The sequence below is a fragment of the Pecten maximus genome, chromosome 10 (assembly GCF_902652985.1).
Source record: "Pecten maximus chromosome 10, xPecMax1.1, whole genome shotgun sequence".
NCBI classification, from domain to species: Eukaryota; Metazoa; Mollusca; class Bivalvia; order Pectinida; family Pectinidae; genus Pecten; species Pecten maximus.
Genome location: NC_047024.1, coordinates 19,471,894 through 19,496,675, shown reverse-complemented (window position 1 = coordinate 19,496,675; position 24,782 = coordinate 19,471,894). Strand labels below are relative to the sequence as shown.

General features: G+C 39.0%; 1 protein-coding gene across 1 annotated transcript; it reads right to left on the bottom strand.

Moving 5' to 3' along the window:
* Nucleotides 1–497: 497 nt before the first annotated feature.
* Nucleotides 498–23,756, bottom strand: LOC117335573. The gene is made up of 3 exons (XM_033895654.1): nucleotides 23,213–23,756; nucleotides 15,589–16,148; nucleotides 498–1,425 (listed from the first exon to the last, which is right to left on the bottom strand). Exons 1-3 carry the CDS (start codon nucleotides 23,241–23,243, stop codon nucleotides 1,300–1,302), a joined length of 717 nt encoding a protein of 238 aa, XP_033751545.1. The 5' UTR covers nucleotides 23,244–23,756; the 3' UTR covers nucleotides 498–1,299.
* Between the last annotated feature and the right edge of the window lie 1,026 nt (nucleotides 23,757–24,782).

Sequence of the window (24,782 nt, the reverse complement as noted above, 5' to 3'; positions counted from 1 at the left end):
ATATTAAACTGATGAATTGTGTAATATTTTTCGGAAAAAGAAACGAATATAAGTAATTACTGATAGTTTTTTAGTCTTCAGATCTGATTCCATATGTTCTTATTTAGTTGTATTGTCATAAAGACGCGTCTTACCGGTCCCAATATAAGTTTAAGATATGCTAGCATTTTTTTGTTCACGTCACAATTTCGGCCTTTGTTCCGATTTCTCGATGGACAATACCATTTTTGACGCTGATGGAGACATTTTATGAACTCATAACCTTGCTTTGGATAAGCATTTGAGTATTTTTAGGTAAACAGGATACCAATAAGTCAATTGATTCTAATTAATATGCTTATCAAAGACTCTTGGACCTAAATACGGTCACCATAACAAAACAGCACGCGCAGTCCCATTATCGTTTTTATATACATTACAAAAAAGTAGTTTGTCTAGTAAACTCCTTTTGAATCATAATATGATTTAAATTGACAACAAAAGAAACAACTGTAGCAGACAGTGCAGACAATATTGACATTTATAAACAATACAAATGTATAACGTGCAATACTATTAAGACATTTAAATCACATATGGATAAAAGATCAGGAAATTATTTTGATTTTTCTTAGACATTTGTTTGACCGTCTGTCGGTAATCTATATCACAGTGGAATGATAACAGGCCAAAACAACAAGGAATATTTCGTCATCACATGGTGACGTCATCGTTCTGGATGACGTAATCATACTTGGTGACGTCATAATCACTTATCGGGGTGACATCATCATCACAAATCAGACACGTCCTTTTAACACCAAAGCCACTCACTATCGCTGTACAGCACATTTATCTTGTTTTCTCCTCTTCTCGGTGTTATCATATATTTTGGTTTAAATATTTCTGCAAGTTCTGTTATTATTCTGGCATTGTCTCCTTAGAGACAATTAAATTAAAAAAAGAACACTGTTCATGTAAACGATGAACATGAAATATTGAATTCTTTCAAAAATCCAATAGATTAAACCACATCAGAGAGGGTATTGCTATATATCCGACATACATCCGGGACTTTATCGGGTTGATGGATACCATTGTACTAGGTTGTGAAGCTTCATGAATAATATGACCACATAAAAACACCAAAAAAGAAACGAAGAATTATGCTAGAAAAATATTTAAGAGGTCGTAAAGTTCAACGGTATTACAACTTTATATTCTGTACAAAAATAAAAAAGTGAACTTCCGGCTGAAGGATCCTTAAGTTGGCTATGTTTTGATTGAAGCTTTAAAGTCACGTGAGTATGATGTCATGGATTATGCAAAGTTAACAAGCAGTAGGACGAGTGTAATTATGGAAATAAGTATCCCGCATGCGCAATAGAGAGTTCCACGGTCGGCTGCACTGTTGTTTGGCTCCTCTTCCGTCTCGTTCAGTGACGTCTGAAAAGACAGAACGTAAACAAAAATTTACAGAAATGAAATTCTTTATCAAAAACTCTCATTTTATCGTTTAAGATCAATAGAATACCAACTTCCTCGAGTAAAACTATTGCCAGATTGATGTATATCCCCATTTATACACTCGACGATGTCACTTTTTTTCTGAGAAAATGGACAAAAGTGTGAAGCAGAAATCGATAAGTTGAACTTGCTATTGGCTGATTCCTTCATGACGTCTGATGTTGGTATTCATGCTGATGACGAACCAATTAAGGACCTTATACAGACTCAGCACATCATTATGTTTTCTTATTAAGGTAAAAATATTCTATATCCCTACCCAAGCTGTGAGCAAGAGCGTCATGTGAAGACTAAATTGTTTATGGGCTGAATCCAGGGTTCATCTACTTTTGCAGTCCAAATAACATATATGAAAGAATGAAATGTTTTTTACTGAAAAAAACATCCAATTATGAAGTGGGTTCCACATTAGTTGCCTCATATCCTTGCACAGTTGGTTACAACGGCGTAATTAGCGTAAAGGTATTGATTTTAATGCAAATCTAGCGTTGCTTCTTAAACCATATCACGGACGTGAAACGTAGACTAAGACATGCATATATAAATCTAAAACAACAACAACAACAACAACAACACCAAAATAAAAATTAAACGCGTCAAATGTGCAGAATTTTTTTTTGTTTTTGGCGTTAACGACCTTCCGTAGATTTCAATGATGTGACAATGCGGGGCTTCATGAGCAGCTGTTATTAGAACCTACTGGCGACCCATTATTCCAGACGCCGTAAAACTGATTGTAAAGCGCCTGCGACGTTCTAAAAGAAAAATAGAAATGTCCCTTAAGACACGAATGATCGCTGGGATAATGGGAATCGCATGTAATTAATGAATATGATGTGCCGTCTTCTGCGTGATGTACTTGTATCAACATAATGTCTGTGTGTTTCATATCGATGTTTGACTGATATTCGGGTTAGCGGAAGAATGCTGGCTGTTTTCATATCCGTTCTTAAACTTACAACCAATAAGCATATGTCCACTATATGAGTTCGTGGTTGCTGGGCAGTATTTTATCAATGGATGATGATTGATTGGCAGAAGTATATCCATGAAAGGTTGAAGGACAATAGTTTGAATATAACCAAGAAGTCTTTAGCAATATATTTATAGAATTCCGGCTCTTTGCCATGCTTTTCCCCTTCCTTCAGCCCTCCCCCCTCCCCCCTCCCTACCAAACACGTTATAGGAGCTGTTACCTCGGGCAGCTTACATTCTACCAACTTTCTCCAACTTGAGTCCCCCCCCCCCCCCCCCCCCCCCCCCCCCCCGCCTTCTCTTGGAAATTCAGAACACTCCAAATCATCCCTCCTGATCGGATCCGCCGGTGAATCGTTGAGATGATTGGAGCTGTTTTGTTCCACTCAATGGAGACGCTGACAGGCGGTGGAGTCACCACGTGATGACGATGTAGGTCAGATATTCGATACAAATTTATTATACAACAGTTAACATTTCTATTTTTCAACCTTGATTTCGACTAATTTTACTCTAAATTCCTTAAACGATAATCATTGGAATAGCTACAGTATATGCCATTGGGGCCGCGGTGGCCGAGTGGTTAAGGTGTCCCGACACTTTATCACTAGCCCTCCACTTCTGGGTTGCGAGTTCGAAACCTACGTGGGGCAGTTGCCAGGTACTGACCGTAGGCCGGTTGTTTTTCTCCGGGTACTCCGGCTTTCCTCTACCTCCAAAACCTTAAATGACACTGGCTGTTAATAGGACGTTAAACAAAACAAACAAACAAACAAACAAATATATGCCATCAATTGAATAAAACCACCCTAATAGCAAGCTGCTTATTCTTCTTGTAAACTTCTTGTAATGCCAGGAACACGTATATGGTCATGTACGAATTTCTTTAAAATAAAAATGCGTTGAAGCGGTTGATGTCTGTTTGTATCCAATCAGTGCCGGAATCCGCTTAGTAACCATGGTTGCAGACATGTCACTTCTTTACTCCCTGTGATTGGTCAAGACTGATGACGGCACGATTTGAAGGGTTAATACGTTGATGTAATTATTTGAAAACACTGTTTACGGTATATAAGCGTCACCTAGCGGGAGAAAGTAATTAGTCGCACGATGGATCAGTATTTCACAAGCGTGCCCTTTACACAGATCCCTACTAGGTAGCATCGTAAATGACAAGCGTTCGATACCCAATTCAATAAGAGGATCCTTTGAGACAATAAAGAATTGGCCGCTTAATCAGATGGCATATCAATAGATTCCGAACTCCAATAACACATACCAGCTGCTAGAAGGAACATTTGAAAGATAGCCCCTATTTCACCTCCGACACATATTAGTACAAAATGAATCCCCCGTATAGGTTTCACAATGTTGTATTTTATTAGAGTAGAACAATCTTCATTGCAATCCTCCGTTTTTGACAGTGACAATTGTCGAGCACTTTTACATGTCAAGGAGTATGGAAAGTTTCTAATATAATACTTTGCATGGGAATTAAACCCACGACCGCCCCGCGCTTTATTTCCTATACAGCTAATCAATGGTGGCATACCGAATGACAATGACCATATCTCCCAACAGTAGAACACAAAGATTCCAATTTCACACCTTGTACAAAGTAATATATACATGTACGCTTCCTGGCGTTGTAAACGAACGTTGAATCTATCAGTGGTTTGAACATTATTGAATTTTGAAAAGGTACATACCATACAAACATAATCTGAATCAGTGTTTTGTTAAACCAAAAACAATTAATACTGATATTGAGATTTATAAGATTAAATATGGTGTGGAAAATGTATGCCTTGTTGAACTATTCAACGGCTTTTCTTATGCACATGTATGAGCAGACGATAGCTGAACTTGTAACATGGCAATCAGCCAGACAACAAGACCCTTGAGGAATTGACTGCGAAGCTACAATGAAAACGCGAACATGAATATATGTAAATACTCGACAAAAATTAAACATACCAGGAGAGAAATTTACCATTGTGTGAGAAATATCTCTGTCTGGACAAAGAAGCATCACTTGTCTCGCGGAATGGTGGCAGTTGGCCACAGCCAAAATCTACATCGTGAAATATTTGCCTTAGAAGAAGTTTCGTCTGTGTACAGAAGTGCGTTTTATGTGTTGATGTTTATTCTGTTGGAACGCCAGCCGATAATAATAAGACATTATAGAAGTACTGCCAAAGGGACGTGATTCGACATTTCTTGAATTGAAACATACGGCTGACAACATTGATTCCTGGTAGAAGTTTTTGTTCGTTAAACTAAAAAAAAGTTTTCTTCTTAATGGTTTGCTTATTCCGTCAGAAATGACAATTATATTAGCATAGATCTGTTGGAGAAATTGCAGGCCAGGGGGTGTGGATGTCTTGAGCAAAATAAACAATGTCTGGTCATTTAAACCGATAGAAATAATCAAATCATGCGGCATTACTTATTAAACCAAGCGTTTGTTTGGTTTATTTTTCTTAAAGTCCCATTTACAGTTAGGGTCATTTAAGTAGGTGCCAGGTTTTGGTGGTGGAGGAAACCCGGAGTACCCGGAGAAAAACCACTGGCCTACGGTAGGTACCGGTCAACTGCCCCACGTAGGTTTCGAACTCACTACCCAGAGGTAGAGGGATATCGGAAAAGTGTTGGGACAAATTATTCATTCAGCCACCGCGGCCACTAAACCTAGTTTATAAACTAGGTAAAATGTATAGACCAGAACATTATTGCGATGACGTTTATTGAAGCATTCCGTCTTGATATGGTAGTTTATTGTCAAGAAAATGTTACAACTTTGCACGCAAATATATTGTGTCTGTGCCATCCAAATATAAACAACTTCTAACAATAGACAACAATAAAACAAAATATCATAATATGTTGCAAATTATACTTTTACGGCACAAACCGTAATAAGTCAAATAAAAATCTTTGTGTTGCCTCTCAACAACTCCTTTTAAGTCGGAGACGCAAAGTTCTCATGATGACTTCAGTCGATTTTGGTTTATATAAGCCTAAAAACTAAAAAATATTTGAATTTTATTCTAACTGTATAAGGCTTCGCTGATTACTTTCCATTTTAAGGTATATGTCATACGATTCCCTGTAGAGGCATTAAGAGTAATTAAGACCATCTTTGCTACATTATGAGAAAGTTCTCTTCCTGAATATAGTATTTCTCATAGTGGAGCCTATAGGTCTTAATTAATCTTAACCAGTTACAGATTCTAGCAGTAGGCACTGTACGTATATTTATCATCAATAATTTTGAAGACAGTATTGATGTTTTGTCTATTTTCCGCCTTTATTAACTTGTATTAGTCAATCTAATTAAAATTAGACTTGTAATTTCCGCTAGATTGACTAATACACCAAACAGTAATGCCACAACAGAAAATAAACTAACCCCTGTGATACATTTCTATCAATGCAGGTTTCACAAAAACCATCCGTGTAAAACTTTTACTTTTGTGAAAGGCGTGTTTGTTTTTTTCGAGTGTCAATTTGTAAATTAACAAATATTACAACATGAATATTGTTCCTTGATTTATATGTAGAAGCTAACTGTGGTAGGTGAGCTTTGATATGAGTCTTCAAAATATTATTGACTTCTATGCATCTTAATAATTTGTAGTTGCACTGCAGGTTGGACGGGAGAAGCATCACCTATGTGTTCAGCCGTGAGGAAAAATTGGGGGTTGCACTCAGGCTGGGAAGACTTTTGTCAAAAAATCGTCCTCGATGCTCTCAAGTTGACGGTAATCACTGAATACACAAATAAACATTACTGGCCTATTACGGTGACAATATCGGGGATCGGTGGTGATGTTAACGTTACAAAATGTATGCCAGTGTGTTGTGACAGTTCATTGAAATGACACTATAATAAGGCATCTAAATGTGTACCGCCCTGCAGATAGAGCATACTAACTATGCCTGCTGTCTCCACTGCATGATCGGAAGAGGCGACCAAATTTAGGATCTTATCTTTTCTCTCATTTCTTAACAACTTCCTTCTTTCTAGTGTCTCCCTTGACTTTGTTGAGAGCTGTAAAACCTACATATGTCATGAAACTTTTATTCAGAAACAACATTCTATCAATTAATTCTTGTTATTTGACTTAAGCCTAACGACCACATCATGCAAACATCTGATTGTGATTCCTTATAGTGTGGACACAGAAAATATCACAATTATCCTCTTAGTTAATGCAATCTGTAGCTCAGCGATTAGAGCGCCGGCCATGTAATCTCACGTGAAGATCCGAGATGTGTGGTTTGACGCTTTCTACCCACGGCAGTTTGTGTTTCTCGGGAAGCTGAGAAACAGACCGGTCTGTGCTGTCGTGGTTGTGGCCTTGGGCAAAACGCTTTACCCTAATTGCTTAGTATGACATGCAATAGACCTCCTATATGTTGTTCAGTGAGGTAGTCACCAACTACTACAAGGAGACCCAGCCTGAAAATGAGTCTGGCTGTTCACAAGGTGATAAATCCAGCAAGCAAACAAGCTCTTCGTTAATAAGTGGACGAAAAGACGTTGCATACTTAATGGTCTATATGCGTATGAATAGCAAACCTAAATGGTTCATAGCGTATGGAGAGTCGACCCATATATAATGCTTCATATGTAGGTGATGAAAGCATTTCTTCAAATGCGTTTTATTACGATATTTTGCAACTGTTAACAAGCTGCACTGTATGCTCCAGACATGAAAACATAAATGTCTGGCACAGAAGCAAACCACAGAAACTAATCAAATCCAGAATGCTACTGCAGCAGATTCATTTTCCTGTCTTCAATGTCACCTTAGCAGATAACGGAGAAAAAACCTCAATGTCTACATGTTTCCTCCGAGACATTTCAGCATCATATCTCTGCATAGTTATATATAATTATATAAACACTATGGCCGCTGTGATCGTAGGCTGGTTTAGGTATTCTTGCTAGTTTTTTTCTAAATGTATTGATTTCCTTGTCATATAAGCATTAAACCTATAAATATTCCGGTTGTGATATAATTATATTAAGTTTCCTGTCGCCATTTGTCGCGAGCCCTCTCAAGCACACGACAGCCACATGACACTAATGGTTTCCATTTTCTGGAAGTATCTCAAAATTTCTCCTCGATTCTACGAGATTTGTCAATGTCTATGATGCCCATGACTTATCATGAGATTAAAAGGCAGGGAATGAGCTTCAGGCGAAAGCGAACCAATGTTTTAAATCATGTCTGACGGAATTCGGATGATGTGGACAGATGGCGCTGATGTACTTGTATATATCAACGCATTGAGGTACTTGCTCACAACCGTATTCCGTACAATCGATGCGGTGCGGCCTTTCTGATTAATTTTTACCCACATCATTCCGCTCGGTTTTGAATCGTCACCCCCCTGTGTAATGTGTTACTGACAGGACGATATTGGACTATTATCCCCAAGTAATCAGTTCTATCAAAGTTAGGTCAATAAATGACGCTGTACGCTGTCAAACTGGTACTAACTCCCTATGCTACACTATACAGGCGAACAGACGGCATTCGGCAACTTCTTAAATTCTCATCTTTTCGTTCCGAAAGATATAACGCTTCTCAATTTTTGTCCGATATTCTCATTTTTTCGCACAGAAAGATACAGCGCTTCTCAATTATATGTTTTCGTCACGAAAGATGTAACCAGGAATGTACATACGTGTTTATCCTGCAACTGCCACTGCATTGTCGGAATACACCCACCATATATATTTTTGATGTATACGGCAGTGACGGAAAACAAAACAGCTGTATTTTGGAACTTAGCACGTGCGTTAATTCGACAAGCCAACCTCCAAGTGGAAACAACTTTTAAAAGGCGGACATATTTGGATTATTGTTGATACCGTTTCACTTCAAATTATGTTTGATGACTCTTGCAGAATAAATAGAATACATGGTCAGTGTCTTAAAATATAAGCTGTATTTTTGGCTCGGGACAGAAAGACAAAATACAGCTTACATTTTAAGACACAGACCAAGTATTCTCTATGATATAACGCTTCTCAGTTTTTGTCTGATATTCCCATTTTTCGCCCCGAAGGATAGAGCGCTTCTCAATATTAATCAAATCTTTTTGCCCTGAAAGATAAAAGACTTTATATTTATCATCGTTTAGTATAAAAAGCATAGAATCCCGTCCTTTTGCGTATATGAGAAAGGGCTAAAATTTGTATCGCAAAGTTTTTGTTTTTGTTTTTTTAAGGGTCAGGGGTCATTTGAGGACAGGTGTCAAGGAGACACCTATAGAGGGAAATAAGAAGAAAGAAAGAAAGAAAGAAAGAAAGAAAGAAATGGTTTAATATCCTAAGCGATGCAATAGGGGGGGGGGGGGGGGGGGGGGGGGGGGGGGGGGGGGTCTGTTTTGTTCTCTTCAATGTCCCCTAAGCAGAAGACACGGAAGAAAATCACCGACTACCTTATTGAAAGGCCCTAAAATAAGGTGGGGAATCTCCGTTGTGCCGTAGGACCCGAGACAAGATTCATCATCACCGAAATCCCTTATAACAAACTTCAGTAGAATCAGTAAAGGTATTAATGACTATATTGTCTAGGTACCAAATGAATGCGGATCATTACTATTTTTTTATTCAAACAATAAACTTTTTTTTCAGAAAAAATATATATATAAAAAACAACTGTTGATTAATTATGTGGATGCTCTCATCTTCCCTTTTATATTTTAACGTGTATTTAAGTCTCATTTTAATTTTCATAATTTTGTTCTAAATTTCCACACGTTTGACCCCTAAAGCATTAGGGATGGGTCCTAAAAGGACGAGCTTTATATTAATTATCTATCATAAATGTATCTTACTAAATTCAAATTCAAAGTTGATATTCACATTTGTGTGTAGTTTTTCTAACGACTTGGCTTGTTCATGATCCGGGATTGGTAGCTTCCAGGATAGGATTCACTAGAAAAAAGGCAGAAAAGGAAGCTAGATGTATCATTACCTATATCGATCGGCCATTATATGTTGACAATTCGTTGAAAAAACCCAGCTATTATGCAAAACGTTTAATTTCATTTAAATCATCTTTTACCATCGGCCGATGATACATTTTGCAATTCTTACATTCTGTACGATAGAAATGTGTTTACCTTTCCAAATAATAGTATTTCCACTGCAATTTCTTCATTTTAACCTCGACTTTACGTTTTGGGAACAAGTTATATATAGTCTCTGATGCATAATATTCACAATTCTTTTCCTATTCTAAGCATTAATTTCTCCTATACGAAAAGAGAGAACATATATATATATATAAACAAAGTATCGCTTTTCCGGAACTGCCTATGACTTTAATTTGTTTTCCTAACCTCTCATTAAATATTGAATACCCCAGCCGTCAGTTTAAGAGCGCATTCAGGCGTCCTTGAACGTGACACTTGTTAAATGTTAGTGTCGCAGTAATTAGATAAGAAACACAACAAAGTAATGAAAAGTGTTGTTATGGCGGAAATACTATTCACTATTGTAAATAAAGAACCATACATTATCCGGGTTGGTATAGTTTATGTGCCAGTACAGTGGTACTTCTCGTTAACGATCATGTAGTACACAAATATTTGGCCTATTTAGATTTAGAAAGGGTTCATTTTGGAGAAGTGATCCATTTTGACCGGTCGGGATCCGGGGTCAATATTGTCGGATGACGTTTCGTATCTTTGAAGCAGTGTTGATATCATGGAAGCTAAGTACTGCATTCATATACTACAGAATCTATTTAATTAAACCAATTATACAGTATATGTGTGTTAAGATCAAATATATCTTAGGTGTATGTGTTATTCCCGAGCCCATATAGAGTGGAAGACACATAGTTCTCTCGAGAGGGCCAACTTATGTTGGATTAAAGCAGGATTATCGAAAATTATCCAGGTTTTTGAAGTATCCAAAATAATGAGCTTTAACGTTGATATGTCTACACAGTTATGCACTCGTAAAATTCACATTGCTTAAATGCTTTATCATATATGTATATATTTCAAACTTGAATTATTTTAAAAACAATTGCGAAACGTTTGCTGGCCCAATGGAAGCGTGCGAGGGGTCTTACTGTGGGAGGAAACTGGAGTACCCGGGGAAAACCCACATGGTCAGACAGGTGATCTCATACCTTTTCACGTCGGATCGGGGAATCGAACCCCAAACACCTAGTTGAGAGGCACATGTTTTACCACTATGCCGCCCGATCACCCTTAAGCAAGGTTTTCCTTGAGAGTTATGATATGACAGCTGCCCGTTTGAGTTAGTTGTTTTGGGGTTAGTAATTACCGGATGACAGACTGCACGTGCCAGTAGCGAGTAGAGAACTCAGAGAGATAGAAACACGCGTATGAGTTACCAACACACATCCTTACTAACCCCAACAGGCATTTTATAACAGGCAGACATAATGAAATGTTCATAGAAATCGGGCGAACTACCCCTTTTATAAAGGGGTAGTTCGCCCGATTTCTATGAATATTTCATTAAAGGGGTAGTTCGCCCGATTTCTATGAATATTTCATTATGTCTGCCTGTTTTTCACAATTTTTCACGAAAAACAAGTTTTGACAATGTTAATTCTGTAAATTAAAAAATCAATATTCTGATGAACGAATCAAAAACAAATAAACTCAGAAATTAAAGTGGTTACCATTTTAGTAAATGAATGTATATACATAAATAACACTAAATGGTAGTGTTTGGCACACGGATACGTCACCATGCAATCATGACTAAGCCATGTATGTTTTTTGGATAGCAGACTTACCTCGACCACAATACTGTTAAGGATATTCTTGTATGTGTAAAAATTATTTATATTACAACAGTTGCAAAACCAGTTATATCAGCTTATATTAATCACTCTTGTTGGCCCGGATGGATGCGCGCGTGGGGACTGTAGAAAGACACCGGAGTACCCGGAGGAAACCCACGTGGTCAGATATTTGTTTGTTTGTTTCTGTTTAACGTCCTACTAACAGCCAGGGTCATTCAAGAACGTGCCAGGTTTTGGAGGTGGAGGAAAGCCTGAGTACCCGGAGAAAAACCATCGTATCAATAGGATATACTGTAATGAAAACTCTTGTAGTTTTGACCAACTGGTGTATCGCAACTGTAGAATTACAGTTACTAGCGCAGCAAATGTGACGTCATAATAAACTACCACAAATAAGTATCAATCACTCTAACCACAATCATTTTCATGGAGCGTTTTGCTCTTATATCGAAAAGATAAACCACAAATGTTATATGGTACTTGCAATGGAGTTTTATTAGTCTCCTAAAGGTATGTACGTAACGCCGAAGTTTGTCAGCGCTCTAGCGGTTTGATTCCTCGAGGGATTTTGATCAAACTGCACTAAATGATAAAGAACAATAATTTCCTAAACAAATTCGAGTTTCAGGGTTTTTGGTTTAAGGTCAAGGCCACTATTTTCAGGTGGGTCCGGGAGGGGACATGTATTGATATTATGCCTTTGACTAGCTTCGGACAGATGGGAATTTACATAAAGCCCTGATAAGCATCCTAATTAAAACATTCACATTTTGGGGAGAAAGGGCTTTTGCCGCTGCGTAAGCAGAAGCATTTGCGTGGGTATATATATTGAAATGAAATTATATCGATTCAAATCATTTCAGGAAATAATGTACATACATGCAATTATTTTTATATTTAAGAAAAATCTACTGATAAGGTAAATATTGACAACTCTCTTTTTGTCATAAACAGCTCATATGAAGACGGGTTGGTATGATCGAATACAGAGGAAACGTCCGGAATGAAAAGAAAGGATTGGAGAGAGCAGATTTGTTTTGACCTTTTGAATGTTTTCAAACCAGAAGAAAATCTTAGACTCTGTAGAGCCGCATTCTGCGATCAACATTGGGTGGGATACAGCAGGCTTTAAACTAAACACATTTGACAGTTCACGGCAGACTTGTAGACCCCCCTACCTAGACCAAAACCCCCAAACCCTTCGCCTAATTTGTCGCCTATTGTGACATGCAGCGATATCAAACAGGCATATCCTTATCCCACTCCTTTACGGGGTTTTCCTTCTGATTTATAATGATTGGTTTGGTTTGTTTGGTTTGTTTTTGTTTAACGTCCTATTAACAGCCAGAGTCATTTAAGGACGTGGCAGGTTTTGGAGGTGGAGGAAATCGGGATTCCCGGAGAAATACCACCGGCCAACGGTCAGTACCTGCCCACGTAGGTTTCGAACTCGCAACTCAGAGGTGGAGGGCTAGTGATAAGGTGGAGGGCTAGTGATAAAGTGTCAGGACACCTTAACCACTCGGCCACCGCGGCCCCTTTATATAGATGATCTTGCACAATATCACCGAATATTGTATAAACCCCTTAAAACCCCCGGATATGGTCATGCGATCTTCACAAAAGGAACGATATGTTTTAGTCACATTAGTTTTGGATATCGATTCGTAAATGTGTAAATTTGCAGAAAGTTGACATAAGTGCATTATACAAACACTTAAGTAAATCACGTCAAATAACCTACATTACATCAATGCACCAAGCTACCGGCGAAATCCCCTGACATCATCGTTGTAACACAAGCGCCTCACTGACTATAGGCCGTCTCCACCAATACGATGATTTGATGGGTTCGTATTTGCCATACACTCTGCTAAGTAATAGCTTCTCTGAATGTAGGAATTGATTTTCTACGACATATTTGTTCATGCTTAAAAATAAATCTAGTGTGAAAATGATAGACATAAAGGCGAAGAATGGATATTGTCAAGCCGGCATTGAATACAAATGCGGTTTGTTTTAAAGGCGTCACGACAAAAGCTTCGAAATGACAATGACTACTTCACACGTGTTCAGGATATTCTATTCAATGCAAACATCCATACTGACAATGAATAGGTATACATGTTTTCAAGAAATTGTGAACAATAGAAGCTTTATTCTGACAATGACTAAACATGTGTTTAGGATATTGTGTACAATTCAAGCTCCATACAGACTATGACTATACATGTACACGTGTTCAGGGTATTATGTTTAATGCAAGCTTCATCCTGACAATGGATATACATGTTTTCAAGATAGAATGAACATCACAAGCGTCATTCTGACAATTACTTAATATGTGTTTAGGATATTGTTAACAATACAAGCTTTTCATTTACAAAGAAGAAAACGCCCACTTTTAATCACTTTTAACGATAAAATTTCAAACCGTTCATGTGCGAGACATTTTTGGCATGGGGGCACCGTTCTTGGGGTGTGAATTTCGTCCAAATATGAAAAATCGACCCGGAACACTGTCTCGGAACAAGTTTTCTTACCACACATTCAACCGATGAAAGAAAAACGAAGATGGCTGTACATGCATGCTTATGGGCGTCTCCGTTATCGGTCGAGTCGGTTGGACAAAAGAAAATTCCTTTCTATTCAAACAAGCCTTAACAAGGGCTTCCAATGCCTGTATCAACATATGTAGATCCGTCAAGATCTATGCCTGAAGTATTGCATTTAGAGCTATCAATTATGTACGAGTAAAATAATTGATAAATTCGAATAAATCTGGTGCCATGGTTAAATACAATTCTTCCCGTTCGGTTGGTTTTATTTGACTTTAAAGGACGTTTAGGTAAATGTAACCCAATCAGTAATATGTCCACCGTTTGCGAGGTAAACAGCATTGCATCTTTGTATAGAACTCGTAAGCCAGCTGGTAGCTGGAGGAGAGATGTTGTTCCATTCATCGTTCAGGGTTTTGGTCAGCTTCTGAAAGTTTGGCGACTGATTTTGACGTTCCCTTAGGCATTGCCCGAGAACGTCTCAAACATCCTCCCTTATATCCTCAAACGCCCCCACCCCGGGCCCTTCAACCTCACAAATCCCCCCACCCCCCACCCCCACACCCCCCTCCCTCCGCCCACTTCTCCATCGAGCCATTATATTTCCGCCGTCAAAGCGGTCCCGTTCTGCGAGGCAACAGTTCGCAAAAAACAACAACAACAAAACAAACAAAAAAAACTCGCCTCCATACTCTGCCCCTTCCGTCACCGTGATGTAGACAAATTCGAGACTTATTTGAAAACAGAACGTAATGTCATTGTCACAAGGCCCTATGACGTAACATCGCAACAAACTTGGTTCACTTTAGGAGACCGTGCTTTCAATCAAATGGATGAAAACCTGTTGCGGACTATTTGGACAGACACACGACGCCAAAACGATGTATTTGTTATATTTATTGCGGTTACGAATCGATCGTGCAAGCGTATTAATCATATAAGAGGTCATCCCAAGAGGTCGTTTTGTGGGTATAGTCGGTTCGGGACTGTCAGATGTCGGCCAAGTTTGATCTAAAACCAAAATGCTGTGTCATTCGACGCTGAGATTTTCCAGTCTGGATTATATGACAGCCGTGACAAGATGGTTTAAGTTGATAAAAAGCAAGATTTTGTGAATTCTTTGTCCTGATAGTGTTACTACTGTAAGTAGCTGGTGCCCGTTTGATCTTTTTATGAAATGTAAGCGAAGTTAGTTTCAGAAAACCTCCTGGAGCTCTTCCGTCAATACAGAATTTCACGCTTGAATGATTGTGTGAACCCCTTGAATTTTGTAATGTAGACTATTGCCATTTTCGTGTTTTTTTTTTTTTTTAAATCTCTCGTTTTCACTCATTTACAGATATAACAGAAAACATGCTATCATTTTGTTGTTGTTGACTATATGTAGATGATATTGGGGTATGATATAATCTTAAGACACATATGTACATTGTATGTGTTCATCGCAGTTTGCGTAAACGCAACACGTTCAATATAAAATGTACACCTGTTCTCAGTTTGAATGATAAGATTTCATAATATAACGTAAGCTATAATGATATTATTTTGCATGCTGTCAAAATCATATGCCTTATATGTTTTTTTTTAAGATGACATGTAGGTTGGCGTATATTTCGTAAGCGGAGTTAACAAAAGTCAGCTAATGACCGTTGAAGTTACACGAGTACGGCCTGGCTAAACATTGAGTTCAATCAAGGGCGACAACTGTTCTATTAACATAAGATTAAAATACTTACTGTACAGTTGGTTGAGTATATATTGTCCGAGCTGTCACTGGTAGCACCCGTTTTGTAGTTCCCAGCCCCATTGATGAACTTGACGGTGGAGCTGGCCCGCCCCTTGCCTTTACTCCCATTGTAGCCGCTGGGGCCGGGCTGCGGGGAGTAGGACCGACAAGTCTTTAAGGAACCTGGAGATCCGGTCAGTTTATTTGACGCTATGGAATTGTGACTAAGACACTGTTTTTTCGACATGAATGACGTCACTTCATCCGAACTCTCTTGCACGCAAGATTCGCACGAGCCTCTGCACGAGAGCGGATGGTCAGTATTAACCTGACATGTAATTGGGGAGTTTGACCGCAACACACTACATCCAGAACAAACACTGTTGGATCGTGACGTTTTTGACAACAGGGCGGTTGGATATAAGGAAGTTCCGCCATCTTGAACTTCCGGACACTTGTTGAGTTCGATGTTTTCTGCCGTGGTATCTTCGTTTTCGTTTTCGGGTTCAGTAAGTGACGTCAGAGGATACGCCAGCGCCTCTAAGTAGGGAGGAGGTGGGGCACGGGAACCTGTCAAAATACAAAATGAATAATAACGAAAGTATATTTGTAAATTATATAGGTCTCGTTAAGGATAGAATATGCATGACCGGTAAGGAAGATTTTTTTTCTAAAATGTCGGGGAAAATCTACAATCAAGATGTACTTCCATAAAATTTTAACGTAATTGAAAGGCGAGAAATGTAGATATAAACACTGATATATGCATATGTCGTTCAAAGACACCTTATAGAAATACCAACGACGTAACTAAAAATAAAAGTTGATTAAGTTAATATTTTGATTTACATTGAACGATATGTAAAAGTAGTATTGTATCTATTTACACACGAGAGATAAACAGATGTTATCTTATAGTGCCTTTAGTCATAACGAATTTCGTGAGCCCGGCTAATACTGTATAGCTGTTAAATTCTGTAGGGCAAGCTTTTCGCGGCTGTCACACTAAGAACTAGTTCGCGGATATTAAATTTCCAACACCGATTTGTAAACATTCTGTAGGAAACATCTGTGCTTATACATTAATATTAGTTGGATATTTATTTTCGTGCTACATTCAATGACCGTTGATATAAGAGAAATCAAATCCCTGCGAATATTACGAGATATACAGTATTTTGTATGTCCATCCGTCCAATTAGTCTTGGTTGGCCTATCAAGAGGCCAAGGTTTGGTTGGTTTAGTGTTGTTTAACATCTTATCAACAGTTATGGTCATTTAAGGACAGCCCTCCCTGTTTACGAGATGCATGCGCGTGAATATGTGTGTATGTTCGTGTTGGTCTCCTTGTGATAGCGAGGAATTGATGCCGACTTTATAGTGCTTCCTCACTGAAGCACACAGCCGAAGATGTCCAGCAGGAGCTCCCACCCAGTCAGATCATACTGCCAACGGGCGAACCAGCCGTCCCGTCTCCTTGACGTTTGTTTTTGTTACCCTAGTTGTCGGTGTCTCCTTGGCGTTTGTCTATCTAACCCTAATTATGTATCTCTGGTTGTGAGTATCTCCTTGACGTTTGTTCTCATGTTATCCTAGTTGTCAGTGTCTCCTTTACGTTTGTCCTTATGTAAGCCTGGTTGTGAGTGTCTCCTTGACGTTTATCCTCATGTTATCCTAGTTGTCAGTGTCTCCTTTACGTTTGTCCTTATGTAACCCTGATTGTCAGTGTCTTCTTGACGTTTGTCCTTATGTAACCCTGATTGTCAGTGTCTTCTTGACGTTTGTCCTTATGTTTCCTTAGTTGTCATTGTCTCCTTGACGTTTGTCCTTATGTTTCCCTTGTTGTCAGTGTGTCATTGACGTTTGTCCTTATGTTTCCCTATTTGTCAGTGTCTCCCAGACGTTTGTCCGTATGTTACCCTAGTTGTCAATGTCTCCTAGACGTTTGTCCTTATGTTACGCTAGTTGTAAGTGTCTCCTTGACGTTTGTCTTCATGTAACCCTAGTTGTAAGTGTCTCATTGACGCCCGTCCTGATCTAACAACGGTTGCTGTGATGACGTTAACCCCAACACAGACCTTTCAGTCCGCAAGGGGTCACATTTCCAACAATCCTGGCGATAAATTGTACTTTTCGTGCATAGGTCCAGTTTCAAAAAGACACCCTAGCTGGTTAGCGTTTTCACCTACTGTGGTAAATGTTATAATCGTTACAGTCTGGTATGCTTGCACGTGCGAAAACGTGATCTGTATAGCAAGTGATATGTGCGTGTTTACACGAGCTCATAGGGATTTTAACGATAAAATCCTTTACCGACACTGTTTGTGTCGAAATTTATAACCTCACAACCATCATGCGAAGATCCACTTTGGATGGCACCATTTGTGTAAAATCTCTACTTAAGTGTGGCTGAGCCATGAGTCGATGTTTTCAGAGGTCGATCAATCTGAAATTGAATTCTGATGATTTTGTCGATATGGCAGTATTTATCACGACGTTAGGACTCCTAGACACGAAAGCCGCACAGCAATCTCGGCTGTTCACAGTTGGAACACGAGCCGGCTGCTCTACGAAACCAGACGTTAGCATAAATAATAGAATGATCTGGAACAAATTAAAACGAATAAAACTTTTAAAAAGTCAAGACAATAATGAGAAACGTGCATGGTGTAAAATTCACATAAATATACACCACTAAAGAGGAAAGACCCATAAAACATCCATAAACATCTCTAGGAAGGATAAACACCCGATTCTAAGGGAAACATACTCAAAATACAGTTTGAACATTAAGCATGCATTTCAAGTGAGAAAATTTCAAATGCATTAAGAGAGTTTTACAATACCAGGGTTTGATCGATTTCTAATTTAACAACAATGTATGGATAGACACATTTACCTCAAAATACGGTAACGTATTCATGTAACTAGCTAAATATATATACATAGCAGGTTACTAGCTAAAACTAGACATACATCCATGTACCGCGCTAAATACCAACGCACATCCACGTACCTCGCTAATTTATAGGCACACATTCACGCCATGTACATCGCTAAATATAGACACACATCCACGTAACTCGCTAAATATAGACACATCCACGTACCTCGCTAAATATAGACACACATCCACGTACCTCGCTAAATACAAACACACATCCAATTACCTCGCTAAATAAAGACACACATCCACGTACCTCGCTAAATATAGACACACAACCACGTACCTCGCTAATTATAGACACACATCCACGTACTCGCTAAATATAGACACACCAATCCAATTACCACCTCGTAAAATAAAGGGACACACATCCACGTACCTCGCTAAATATAGACACAACAACCCGTACCCTCGCTAATTATAGACACACATCCACGTACCTCGCTAAAATATCGACTACAATCCACGTAACCTCGCTCTAAATATAGACACACATCCACGCACCTCGCTAAATATAGACACACATCCACGTACCTCGCTAAATATAGACACACATCCACGTACCTCGCTAAATATAGACACACATCCACGTACCTCGCTAAATATAGACACACATCCACGTACTTCGTTAAATATAGACACACATCCACATATTTCGTTAAATAAAGACACACATCCACGTACCTCGCTAAATATAGACACACATCCACGTACCTCGCTAAATACAAACACACATCCACGTACCTCGCTAAATACAAACACACATCCACGTACCTCGCTAAACATAGACAAACATCCACTTACCTCGCTAAATAAACACGTACCTCGATCGCTTAGCATATACATATATCCACATACGTCGCTAATTATAGACACACATCCAAGTACCTCGCTAAATATAGACACACATCCACGTACCTCGCTAAATATAGACATATCTCCACGTACCTCACTAAATACAAACACACATCCACGTACCTCGCTAAACATAGACAAACATCCACTTACCTCGCTAAATAAACACGTACCTCGATCGCTTAGCATAGACATACATCCACATACGTCGCTAATTATAGACACACATCCACGTACCTCGCTAAATATAGACACACATCCACGTACCTCGCTAAATATAGACACACATCCACGTACCTCGCTAAATACAAACACACATCCAATTACCTCGCTAAATAAAGACACACATCCACGTACCTCGCTAAATATAGACACACATCCACCTACCTCGCTAATTATAGACACACATCCACGTACCTCGCTAAATATAGACACACATCCACGTACCTCGCTAATTATAGACACACATCCACGTACCTCGCTAAATATAGACACACATCCACGTACCTCGCTAAATATAGACACACATCCACGTACCTCGCTAAATATAGACACACATCCACGTACTTCGTTAAATATAGACACACATCCACATACTTCGCTAATTATAGACACACATCCACGTACCTCGCTAAATATAGACACACATCCACGTACCTCGCTAATTATAGACACACATCCACGTACCTCGCTAAATATAGACACACATCCACGTACCTCGCTAAATATAGACACACATCCACGTACCTCGCTAAATATACACACACATCCACGTACCTCGCTAAATATAGACACACATCCACGTACTTCGTTAAATATAGACACACATCCACATACTTCGTTAAATAAAGACACACATCCACGTACCTCGCTAAATATAGATACACATCCACGTACCTCGCTAAATACAAACACACATCCACGTACCTCGCTAAATATAGAAACACACATCCGCGTACCTCGTTAAATATAGACACACATCCACGTACCTCGCTAAATATAGACACATCCACGTACCTCGCAAAATATAGACACATCCACGTACCTCGCTTAATAAAGACACACATCCACGTACCTCGCTAAATATAGATACACATCCACGTACCTCGCTAAATATAGACACACATCCACGTACCTCGCTAAATATAGACACACATCCACGTACCTCGCTAAATATAGACACACATCCACGTACCTCGTGAAATATAGACACACATCCACGTACCTCGCTAAATATAGATACACATTCACGTACCTCGCTAAATATAGATACACATTCACGTACATCGCTAAATATAGATACACATTCACGTACCTCGCTAAATATAGACACACATCCACGAACCTCGCTAAATATAGACACACATCCACGTACCTCGCTAATTATAGAAACACATCCACGTACCTCGCTAAATATAGACACACATCCACGTACCTCGCTAAATATAGACACACATCCACGTACCTCGCTAAATATACACACACATCCACGTACCTCGCTAAATATAGACACACATCCACGTACTTCGTTAAATATAGACACACATCCACATACTTCGTTAAATAAAGACACACATCCACGTACCTCGCTAAATATAGATACACATCCACGTACCTCGCTAAATACAAACACACATCCACGTACCTCGCTAAATATAGAAACACACATCCGCGTACCTCGTTAAATATAGACACACATCCACGTACCTCGCTAAATATAGACACATCCACGTACCTCGCAAAATATAGACACATCCACGTACCTCGCTTAATAAAGACACACATCCACGTACCTCGCTAAATATAGATACACATCCACGTACCTCGCTAAATATAGACACACATCCACGTACCTCGCTAAATATACACACACATCCACGTACCTCGTGAAATATAGACACACATCCACGTACCTCGCTAAATATAGATACACATTCACGTACCTCGCTAAATATAGACACACATCCACGAACCTCGCTAAATATAGGCACACATCCACGTACCTCGCTAAACATAGACACACGTCCACGTACCTCGCTAAATACAGATACACATTCACGTACCTCGCTAAATATAGACACACATTCACGTACCTCGCTAAATATAGACACACGTTCACACTTACCTCGCTAAATAAAGACACACATCCACGTACCTCACTAATATAGACGCACATCTAAGTACATGTACCTCTCTAAATATCAACACACACTAATGTACCTCGCTAAATATAGACACACATTCAGATAGCTTGGTTTGGCTGATAACATTCATAAACTGCTAATGTTGAAAAGCATCCGTATTGACTCCTTCTTAAAGATCATTGTATCAAAAAAATTTTGATTTTGACACATAAAATTTACCAAATTAAGCTCGGAGATCAAGTAAACGCAAAAAAATTTCTAAAAACAATACTTTCGACTCCATATGCGATTTCTGATTCTGATCAAACATTTTTTAACATATACGATAAAGCGAAATTAGATTCAAGATAGTTTATATGATATGTAGGTATGTCGATCAATACCGACCCTATAGAGTTATGCTAGCAATTCATACCAGATCAACATGGAGGGCTTCACAACACATCACACAAAGTCTTCTCCAAACACGTAACATAAATACTCCACCTTACACGTAAAGATGGCGCGTCCATGGCACCACCTGATAGAACGTAAACCTGATCAACACGTGTTCGTGTCAGATAAACCTAACTGCACATGTCAGGTAAACTTACCTACAATTGTCAGGTAAACCTTCTTACCAGTGGCGGGTAAACCTACCTACACGTGTCAGATAAACCTACCTACACGTGTCAGGTAAACATACCTATACATGTCGGGTAAACCTACCTACACGTATCAGGTAAACAAACCTACACGTGTCAGGTAAACCTACCTACACGTGTCAGGTAAACCTACCTACACGTGTCAGGTAATCCTACCTGCACGTGTCAGGTAAACATACCTATACGTGTCAGATAAACCTACCTATACATGTCACGTAAACCTACCTACATGTCAGGTAAACCTACCTATACGTGTCAGGTAAACCTACCTATACATCTCAGGTAAACCCATCTATACATGTCAGGTATACCCATCTATACATGTCAGGGAAACCTACCTACACGTGTCAGGTTAACCTACCTATACGTGTCAGGTTAACCTACCTATACGTGTCAGATAAACCTACATATACGTGTCAGATAAACCTACATATACGTGTCAGGTAAACATACCTATACGTGTCCGGTAAACCTACCTATACGTGTCAGGTAAACCTCCCTATACGTGTCAGGTTAACCTACCTAAATGTTTCAGGTAAACTTACCTATTCATGTCAGGTAAACATACTTATATTTGCCAGGTAATCCTACCTATACTTTTAAGTAAGTTTACCTGATACTTGTAGATAAGTTTACCTGATAAACATCAGGTAAAGCTACCTACACGTGCCTTGTGAAGTTATCTACACGTGTCAGGTAAACATACCTCACGTGTCATGTTAATATGCCGAGAGGTATCATACAAACCTATCTACAAATGCCAGGTTAAACTAGTTTCACGTGTCGGGTATGTGCCAGAGAAAAATACATATATTCGTCAGAAAATGTTCTCTGATGGTCGTCTGCTAGTGTTATGTACAAGTTACATAAAGGATTTTCATTGTATTTCACAATTATGACGCACATCACAGGCAATGAAAACACACATGGAGGTCTTGTATCTGAAATACTGACGTTACGGTACGATACACGAAGCATAACTAAGCGATGACGTCATATATAGTGCACGAGCTATGACGTTTATGACACACGCTGGATACCTACCTTCCCGCCACTGCTGGATCTCCGCCGTCATGCCTGATAATCCAGTACATTTGGCACCAAATGAGCAGACGACAGAATGCCAGTTGACAATCTAGACGCCATCATAGCTGTCGTCGTACGTAAATCACAGACACAACAGCACACATCAGAATAAATCTCTGTCCATTATGTGTTGCCTCTTTCTACGATAACGCGATCTTCAGACATTGATACGAACACACGAATGCTAGCCTATCGAGCCAACCCAAGCACCACATACTTCCAGTCAGCTGAAACAGCAATCAATTGATCAACGATGGTAATTCCATTTCTAAGAAAATTGCGGAACACTTGACAGGGATATGAAAGTATGAGTTGAAAGTTGCACTACTCCACGTAATCCCAACGCACGTGCGTTCCAGGGAACCAAACCTTTCACTTTTCTCCTCAGTGATGCGATCGATCGCTGGCGCCTATCAGCGAGTCGAGCTGATGGTAAGCCATATTGTCACCATGGTGTTCGTAAAAGGGGTGCACACGCCTGCTTCAGATGCTGCGTCACGCGCGGGTGGCGGGAACAAAGGAAGACAACTCTAACAGGCCATTACTATCTTTTTTGTGTGTGTGTTTTATGCAGTACATAATGTGTAAGTGTACTAGTAGGTATGCAGTACATGTAGGTTTGTTTTCAGAATGCTTAAATGCATGTATGTATAGTCATGTCCTTTCTATTCATATTTTAGTATTTTTCTATTAATCATCTGTATCAGTACAGGTACATCTATGCCTCAGCAATTGGCTGTTTTTTTTTGTTTTTTTGTTTGTTTTTTGTTTTTTAATTATTATTTATTTATTTATTTATTTTTATTTTTTTGTATGGTCATCCAAGAGTATTATATATTATAAGTTGTCTTAGAATTCATAGACCCGCGTTTGGACCCTCTGTATGAGATGAGGGCTCGACGTCAGATCTGTTCTGTTTTGTTTCTAGCTACGAATGTCCTCTTGGCGTTATATCGCTCATAAACAAATAAAAAAGAGAAAAACAATATTAGAGAAGGGTGGTAACGCAACCCCCTTTCACCTAAACGACTACAAATATAATGGGTGTAACTTGAATTGAATTGCCCAGCCACATATCCGGGTACTCTGGTTTCCTCCCACACCGAGACCTCACGTGCTTCCATCCGGGCCAACAAAAGTGATTGGATATAACTTATTTTGTAATTGCTTGAAAATAAATAAAGTTAACATTGTTGTCGAATCAATAATTTCAAGTTTACAGTGCAGAGAAGAAGGAGAAAAAAACCTGGATTCCGGAGATGCGGGGAGCTTTGAACATTGGATTGAGTTAAGATGCTAGAGTACGTAATTACGAGATGCGTTCCACCGGCATCACTAGAGATGTGTGTCCTCAATTTCATGGTTTCCAGGGACTTTTTAATTTAAGTTTTGATGCAGTCTTGTAAAATGCATGGTAGTTGTATCATGATTGAGATTAACAGAGAAAAAGATGGAAAAAAAAAAAAAAAAATAATGGAAGCCCGTTTCTATTTGCAGAAGGATATAACGTATTTCTTTTATCCTTACT